Consider the following 9,637-nt stretch of genomic DNA (forward strand, 5'->3'; position numbering starts at 1 on the left):
ATATTCTCAAATTAATATTCTTGGATTAAAATTAAATCATTTTGGACATTATCGCATTTTAGTCCCTGAATTGCTCAATATTTGCAAATTGGCCCTTTTTCGGATTTTATCCTCAAAATTCATTATTGATATTTATCATCTTGGAATTCACATCTTAAATTCCATAAATATCAATTGCAAATATTTTTAATCTTTTAATTTAAGAATTCCGGATAATAAAATCTTAAAATCTGAAAATCCTCAAATTAAATATTTCTGACCCGAAATTGAAATTTCACATTTCGTAACTTCTTCAAATAATTACTTTCTCATATCCGGAATTTAAATCTTAAATCCCGTAATTAAGAACTTAATATTTTCGGGTCTTACAAGATGTGGAATGTTTTGCAATGGTTATTTGGAGTTTATGGCAGGCTCGTAATAAACGGGTGTTCGAGAGTACTCCTACTGTGATACGAGAAATTTTAGCAAATGCAAACAACTTTTGGGGCCATTTTTTTACTGTGTAACCCTACTTTTGCCCGATCTCGGCCTGTGTTGTTCGATAACAGGTGGAGACCTCCTTCAAATGGTATTATCAAAGTCAATGTTGATACCGCGGTTCAGAAAGATGTACCTTTCTTTGGGGTGGGAATTGTTGCACGAGATGCATATGGCATTGTCCTGTTTGCTTTGGGAACCTTATTGGCAGGCCAATTTGATCCTCATTTGCCTGAAGTTCATGCAGTTGTGGAGGGGTGCGTAGCAGCCGATAGATATACCTCGTAAGGGTGGATTGTGGAATCAGATTCACTTTCGGTGGTGCAAGCCCTAGCTTCCAATGCGTACAGGGCTCCGAAAGCTTCTTTATTGAACCGGATTAAAGCGATGCGAGATCTTAATCGAATGAATGAGATTCGGTTCTCTCCAAGATCAACTAATCAAGCAGCACACTCTATAACTCAGCATGTTTTTAATTTGCAAAGGAATTTTGTTTGGTTTGATAATCTCCCTAGATGGCTCATTTGTGTTGTGAAAACTGATGTATCATTTGCATAGTTATATATCTTATTTTTCTGTCAAAAAAAGAAAAGAAAAGAAAAAAAAACTTGTTTATTAAAACACTGCTTATTGTAATCCACTACTATAGAAAAGTGTTCTAATTTATTATTAAAAAGAACTTTTCAATCCAAGCATCAATATTACACACACATATATTCTTGATGAAATTGTTTTTTTTTCCTGGGTGTATACAAAACAACCTCTTCCAGTAAAAAGATTTTTTCTAGAAAAAGTTGTCTCGGTCTATGATTCAATAAAAATATTTATATTTATATATATATATATATATATATATATATAAATCTTATGACACTGTATTATGAGTCAATTTTTTGAAATAAATTTTTCATCTGACCCGCTCATAAAAGTATTATTTTTCACAAAACTATGATATAATCCTATTAATTTAGTGAGACGGATCTCCTTTTCGATTCGATCAAATAGATAGGTCTTTTGTGAGACGGTTTGATGGTTCTTTTATCCGTTAGACGGTGTAATAGATCTTTATTCGCGAGACGATCAACCATGTTCATATTTATAATAAGAAATATTTTTTTGACATAAAAAATAATATTTTTTTCATCGACGAGACAAATAAGATATCTGTCTCCCAAAATTAACTTGTGAAATCATGACACAAAAGCTTTTGTGTGCTTTTTATGACGAAAATATTATCTTTCAATATAAACATGAACCAGGTCGATCCGTATCACATATATGTTTCCGTGAGACCCTCTCACATTAATTAATTTTTATGTCAAAAATATTACTTTTCATTTCGATGAAAACGAATAATAGGATCGATCAATCTATCGGTTTTTGGAAAGTGGACACGGCAATTAGAAAGGAATGAACAAATTTCCGAAATTGAGTTTTATAATATCTTTTTTATTAAATGAAAAGAGAGTATTTTAGTAATCTTTGTCTTTAGAGGTATGCATTACATACATATATATGTATAGATATGTTTACACTATAGATTCTCATATATATGATACTCGTCAAGATTTCTGGATCACCCCTTGAAGGCTAAAACCAAAACTGGAAAACAATCCAGCTTAAAACCATAGAAATTTGTGTCCAAAACTTATATATACAAGTTAAACAAACAGCTAATACAATCTTGATTCAGAAAATCAAGTTGGGGGAAGTTAAAAAATAAAATAAAATTAAAGAAAGCTGGCAATTTTTATATAGTAAGATATGTTTTGACCATAATAGCACCAGTAGGATCAGATAGAAGATGCTTGATAAGGGACTTTCTCAGGTCATTGGGTGCTATAACAAACATATAGAAGGCGAACAGTATGAGATCTGCTGAGGACAATGTAGAACCAAGAAATCCCTGTGACATCCTGTCAGGTTCATACAGTTTCTCAAAATCAGATTTTGTTCAAATTCTAACATGAATCTAAGATCATGTGATGATGAAGTTTGCAATCTAAGTAATGTGAACTGCATCAAATTCGACTAATAAATGATTACTGGGTTCACTTGAATCACTTCCTATAAGCTCAAGCGTTTTGGTTCCACGAGGTTCAGCTTATCATGACATGTTCTGATGGCTGGTATAAGTTCCCTTTATGCACGCGAACGCATCAGGTGGTGAATTTGAGCAGGAAGTGGTGTGAGTATAAGGAAATCAAACTTCAAAGGGTGTACTCAGGCGGGGCGGTTCTAGCTATAAGTGAACAAACCTTGAGCACTGTCCTAACTATTCAAATTCCAAAACTGTTATCCAATTATCTATCGCGAGTTTCCGGGAACATGCCCCATTTACCCAAGAAAAAAACAGCACAGGCTCTCAAGAAAAGAAAGTTTTGAGATTGCTGTACCATTCATTACTATAGGTAAATGCTGGATTATTCTTCTAAACATACCGGAGCAATGCAGTAGGATGCGGTGAGAAGAAATAAAATTTTGAAGTACCATTTTGGCAGACGAAAGAATGTGTGGAAGAATGTCCTTATGCCTTCAATATCCAGTTCCAATATAAGAGCCAATCCAAAGAGGAAAAATGATCGTTGCCGTTTTCGTTCCAGAGGCCAAAGAGCATTCCAAGCTGAACAAAGAGATTCATTTGGATGTGTTATAAAAGCTACAAAGATTTCAGTGATAAGCTGAATTTCTACATCACATGCAAAACACAATGCAGAATCCACATTTAATTTACCTTGCATTGAGATATTCTCGAAAATCTTTGCGTTGACAAGCATGCTCTTAACATGGCATTGTTTCAAAATGTTTGCAATAACAGACGCATAATTTGGAGCCTCTGATAACGATCTCACGACGGAGTAGCCTGTACAGCATAGGGCCGATAAAGTATGAAGTTTCCTGTATAAACACTGGAATTAAAGATACCCAATCTCTCCTTTGTTACCTGTGGCCGGGTGGACCATACTAGCAGCAGCACCAAAGGCGAGGTTCTTCTGCTCAGTATTTGGCAAGGAACCACCAACTGGGATGTAAGACCACTCCTTCACACACAAAGCTTCATATTGTCAGGAATCAACATTATCCATGATATGATTTATTGAAATTTGGTAATACAAAATATTTTCTACTATATTCATCCCATATACTTTAACTTACATAAAGAGATGATAATTGTAATATAAGAAATTAATTAGAGTTTTATCTCTCTGGACACCGTGTCACGTGTGTTAATTCATGTAATTATGCTGCCTCTCTTTCCTATTTATTTATTGCTTTAAATTTAAACACACATAAATGTTAAAGAACGTCCACATAAATTTTCCCACCAAAGGCAGAAAAAGAAACCATTATACCTCTTCGAAAGTCCTTAAAATGCGTACGCCCATCGCCTCAAGCCTAGACATGAGCTTATTTTTCAGTAGATCAAAAGGCATTGCATCTTTTGATGCTAAACAAGTTTCCTGCAATGCAAATAATCGTGTTAGTTGCGACATACGGCCATAACAAGTGTTAAAGATTGGTAATATTAAACTCCATTTGATCAATATAACACACCTCGAAGAAAACTCTTGTTGGGGACATAGGCATGGCGTATAGAAACGTCGGATACTGTGCTTCTTGACATTGAACTTGGTTTTTCATGAAATCTCTGTAATCCATGAAAACCATCACGCCAGGATCATAGGGATTGTTTTCCACCTACAAATATTTAAGATATGCGCCTGACTGAACATGATGTGGTTACAACAGGAAAGAGTCCATATAAAATCTCATTGCCCAGAAAAGCAGATCTTGTAAGCACAAAACTGCATTTTAATAAATAAAGAAAGCTATTTGTAATGTAGATATTAGAAATCTTGAATATATTCTAAAAATTAAATTTCATGCTATTAAGAGTATCAAATATTTTTGATACAATTTAATTGTTAGGAAAAAATTGCCATCACATTTATCCCAATATGTATCATCTATATAAACAAGAGGTGATTGTAATCTAAACTAAGAAAGATTGATAGAAATTTCTCCCATTGAGCATTCTATTGTGTATGTAGGTCTTTGTAGCCGAACTATATAAATCTGGCTTTATTGCATTATAAATTTCATTACATCTGTCCTACTTAAAACTCATCAGTAAACATATGTACCGAATCCAATTTGTGATTCAGGTAAGCAAGCACCAATGATAAAATTGTCCATCAAAATCATTTTGACTACCTCGACTTCAACGCCATAAGCTGTCTGGACAGAAACTCTTGGACCCCCAACTTCATACTCTAAGAGTTTCCCAGAGGCAGCTCCAGACGCAACAGTGGCAAGCCTATAAGTTTTAAGTTTGAGGTAAAAAAAAAAAAAAAAGAGATGAATATAGATTTTTTGAATTCAACAAACTTTGGCCAAAAGCAGTCGCACCTGCAGGAAATCACGATATTTCCTTCGCATTCAACAAGTCTATGGCCACTTGAAGCTTCAACAATATTATCCACCTTCGCACTAAGATAGGATACACCTGACTCAACACACCTATGATAAATTTTCAGAGTTACAAAACTATAATTCAAACTGCTTTTGTGAATCACCTGGATGCAAAATGCAAGAAAATATATCAAATGTGCAGCAATCAAATTGAGGACTTTTACCTTTTCAATAACTCTTCATGGAGCAAATGTCGGCTAACACGTCCATATGCACGACCAATAAAAATAGGTTCACTGTCATCCAGATATACAATGGTGTCCCGCCAGACATGCTCAATGCACCTCTCAAGCCCAAGATCTAAAACAATATCAAAATATCAATATATAAATGATGTTGTAGTTGAAATTATGGCAGTAGCTTTACCATAAAAATACAGGCTGTATCGATAAATGGGGTCAGGAATTAGACGGTTAACCGGCTATTTGTTATATGGTCCAGTTAAAATTATGATGGCAGGATGGTAGCAAGAATTTTATATTCTATAGCTTTAAAATAATCCAAAGACAGAAATGAAACATGGCACATAACATAACTAGGATGAGCAATTCGATCCTCAAAGAAATCGAAAAGTCATAAATGTAGCATACAAACACAACAAAAAATCACTTTTAAGTTTCAAGGAGTACTTGCATGATTAAAAATATAGAAAAGAGTTCTAAAAAACAACACATAATAAAGGGGTTTTAATGGTCGAGTTCTGATCAGATGTTACATGCATCAAGATCACTTTAAAAAGTAGATTTAAATAAAAGAAAGCATATACCTTTGAATTCATCTTCCCACACACCATAGTTATTCGTGAAAGGAAGATCAGGACCTATAAGCCCAACATTCAGTCCTAGCTTAGCTGACTCAGCAGCAAGAGCGAGGCCAGCAGGTCCACAGCCAATCACCACCAAATCCAGTATATTATCTTCCGCTGATATTCTTGGCAACTGCAAATATACAGGTAGATATGCTGGTAAAATTTGATAAAGATGTTAACTGCAACTTTACAAGAAGAATTTTACACATTCGGATCAGAGCTCGAATATATTCACCCACACACATACAAGTCAGATTATACATATAGCTTAAGACATGAAGTGAACACAAGCTAAATTCCAATTAAATCATAGTATCGAGTCTTACTTTCTATGCTTGACCAGAAAATCACTTTGGCTATGCCAGAATAACAACTTTAGCCTCTGTTCCCCTTGAAGTTTTATTTAGTCTCGTTTTCCACAAGTTTTCAAGTAATACATTCCCTTCAATTCTTTATCACGACGATACATTTAGAGTTTGCTGCTCCATTCTCTTGATAGTATTACTTTCCTTTTACATATGGTGTTTACTCGTCCATCCTTGTTAGCAAATAGATCACAAGATCATCAACATCACACTTCTGGCCAGAAGTCAGAGCGTACAATTTTACATAAAGTTTAGGCCATCATTTTTATGTCTTTTTGTGATATACGGACACAGTCTATAAGTGGCAAACTATCTAAAGCTACCAACACAGCCTACTTTCCTCTTCTTTCCGTTACCTTTCTCTCTTGCTCTTCGAAATGTGACCTACGGAGAAAAACCATAATCGAGAAAGGAACAAGCAAAAACAAGATAAAAGATGAAAACTTGCTTCATTCTGTAAATATGCACCAACTCAGCTCCATAAGCATAAAACAACCTACTAGTCTAGTCCGCAACCCTATGATTTCCCACATCCAGGCATATTCAATTCTTATAGAAGTTGGCAGGAACAATTTATTGAGGGGAGTGGCCAAACCATGAGTCATAAGCCTTTTTTCTTTTCTTTTTTTTTTAACAAAGTTAACTGTGTAGTCTTCATGCCAAGCCAGTCACCAAATATGTAACACAAGAAAATACCAAGTGTGATAGTGTTTGGAGAGGAGTTAGAAGCTCTGTCATACAGAATATCAATCATCTGGTAACAATATTCACTTTAAAAGACTAGTTTTCCTCATTGCACACAATTTCCCACTTGGAAGCAATCAAGAAAAACAAATGTAAAGCTTGAACTGATTGTGTCAATTGATTTAGTATTGCACCAAAATCCCATGAGAGTTAAAATTCACAATACTTCCAACAGATGCATGCTTATAATGTTCCAATCTTTAAGAACATTAACATAAAGTTGTGTTTGGAACAGTGAAATTGGATAATGAAATGATTTAAAAATGGATTTTCGAATTACCAATTTTGGGATATTAAAATCCACTAAAATGACCAATACATAGGTGGTAATTTTGGGAGAGTTTAAAATTCACTAAAATGACCAAAACATGGGATTAAAATAATACTGGAGAATAATAAATCCAAAGGATCCAAAATTATCAAAACAAGTGCAATTGATTTTAATAATCAATTTGAAATCTCCATATTTCCAATCAATTTATCAACCCAAACATACCCTAATATCATTTATGAATAGAATTTATTGACCAACAGCAGTCTAATTGTTAATTATCAAATAAGTCGGGAAATGTCTCGAGTAGACCAGTTATCTAATAAATCTACAAAAGCTGAAACATATATTAAGAAGTATTTTTCAGATGTAAAGTTGCTGCTCGGTTATAGACATCCCAACAGCTAGACATTCTTGGTTAAAGCATGCAAAGAACTTTCACATACTGCACCATAACAAGCGAAAACTCTTTTCGCAAAAAATGTTACTGTCATGTGAAGTTCTCGTGTAGCAGCCTGCTAATGTTTAAACTTTTGATGGTTCAAAAGCTCGAAAGCTGATCAACATGTTGTTCCACACCAAACCTCAAAGCTTCTCTTCTTCAGTCTGGAGGAACAACTGGGAAAAATGGAACAAAGAGGCTCGAAAATTCCAAATTTTCAAACCAAGAAAAAAAAAAAACACAAAGTATGGAAACAGTTCCTTCATAGTTGATGGTAAAAATTTTAAGTCACGGGTATGTCCCTGCATCTATATAATACGTTGTGATAAACAAGGGAAGGGATATTGAATGCCAACTCCCACAACAAACTGGAAAAAGGACTCCCCATTGAAACTTGGCTTTCCCCATTCTCGCATCAAGACACCGAATTTAATCAGATTTCTTCATTCAATGAGCCAAATATTGATCATTTTGGCCTCGTATCCAGATTCAACAATCAAAACAACTCTATGTGGAGCAAAAATGCATTCTTTTAAGAACAGTTCTTCACAAATCTCAATATCATATCATAACATGATGAATAAATGCATGATACCAAGAATAGCAGAACGTCGAACAAATAACTGAACTATCTAAAACAAGAGAAACAAACAACAAACAAAAAAGCCACCAAGCAGGTCACAAAAAGACAAATCACCTTATCCGAAAGTTTAGACTGCTGATCCATGTCCTTGTTCCGCTGCATTTGAACAAAAAAGAGCTCAGACCCACCAGCCTTCACATAATCTTGCTCATCAGCAAAGTCTTCCTTCACAGGCAAAGCCAAACAGCTCTCACTTCCAGCACCTGTACCCCTACACCTCACCCTCAGGCCAGCTGATACACACGAACTGTACCCATTTACAGGAAATCCCATTTCATATCTCAGCCTATTTTCATGTAAAGTACTGGTGATTGGGTAGATAGAGACCGCCATTGCTGCCATGTTCCTCGCTGCAACACGATCCATTTTCACTGCGCACTGTCTCAGGGAAGTTAAAGTCCGGGATTCGGGGACATTTATTGGGCTGGAAAATGGGAATGCGGAGTGAGGAATCGCATGAACTGCAGCAAAAGGAACTGTAGAATCGGTGGTCGATGCGGCTGGAACTGGGGGTTGAGCTTTTTCTGACTTTTTTTCGTTGTTTGGCGAAGCTAAGGATAGGGAAACAGGCGCCCTTTGATGAGTTGTTCAACGGTCATCCACTGCCTGCCACGTGTGCGGATATGATTCGCTATCATTTTTAATTGGTAATATTATATTGATTAATTAATTGAATTAATCTTGGTTTAGAAAATGAAGAGAAAAAAATATAATAAAAATGAGTAAACCTGTTTTCTCTTGTGAATTTTATAATAGATTCATTAATCTAATTTTGAAACACGTTTGCTAACTATACATTTAAAAAAAAAACAAAATAAATTAATTAATCAAGTGTTTTTTTTAATAGTTTTTAAATAAACTCCTGAAAAAATGTACGAGGGATTTTTTATTTTTTTTTAATGTAAGTTAGCTAAAAGCTAAATATCAAATCAATCCAGAGTAGGTGTTGCCGTGTTGGTGAAGTAATTTGATATCTCTTGCAATGTCAATACTTTGTTTGGATAATACTTATGATTTTTCTTTTTTTAAAAAAAATTAACTAATAAAATGTTTTATATAACTTTTAAATAAAATTTTTTAATAGTTTTTTAAAAATAAATATGTGTTAGGACAAAATTTTCTATAAAACAGTTTTTAAAGTTAAAAATTAATACGTTTTTATTCCATCATTGTATCAAATTATATAAACATAAAAAAACACATATTTCAATTGTTGTTTAAAATTAAACTTGAGAATATATATATTTAAAAAAATTCAAACATGGTTTTAAAAAATCTTGTTCGAAAACATTTTAAGTTTTTTTTTTTTTACTTTAAACACTAAAAACACTGTTAGGTTTTTAGAACACAAACAATCTTGATTTTGATGATAACAAAACTTGTTATTGTGTTTCTAACATATTTATTCTAG

At 34.1% G+C, this 9,637-nt stretch overlaps 1 protein-coding gene across 1 annotated transcript; it reads right to left on the minus strand.

The window, feature by feature from the left end:
* Positions 1–2,071: 2,071 nt before the first annotated feature.
* On the minus strand, positions 2,072–8,767 carry LOC140890716 (lycopene epsilon cyclase, chloroplastic). The gene is made up of 11 exons (XM_073298729.1): positions 8,281–8,767; positions 5,720–5,891; positions 5,118–5,253; positions 4,891–5,001; positions 4,696–4,798; positions 4,036–4,179; positions 3,834–3,941; positions 3,425–3,521; positions 3,215–3,343; positions 2,971–3,103; positions 2,072–2,396 (listed from the first exon to the last, which is right to left on the minus strand). Exons 1-11 carry the CDS (start codon positions 8,590–8,592, stop codon positions 2,231–2,233), a joined length of 1,611 nt encoding a protein of 536 aa, XP_073154830.1. The 5' UTR covers positions 8,593–8,767; the 3' UTR covers positions 2,072–2,230.
* Positions 8,768–9,637: the final 870 nt, after the last annotated feature.

This window comes from Henckelia pumila, chromosome 3 (assembly GCF_033568475.1).
Source record: "Henckelia pumila isolate YLH828 chromosome 3, ASM3356847v2, whole genome shotgun sequence".
NCBI lineage: Eukaryota > Viridiplantae > Streptophyta > Magnoliopsida > Lamiales > Gesneriaceae > Henckelia > Henckelia pumila.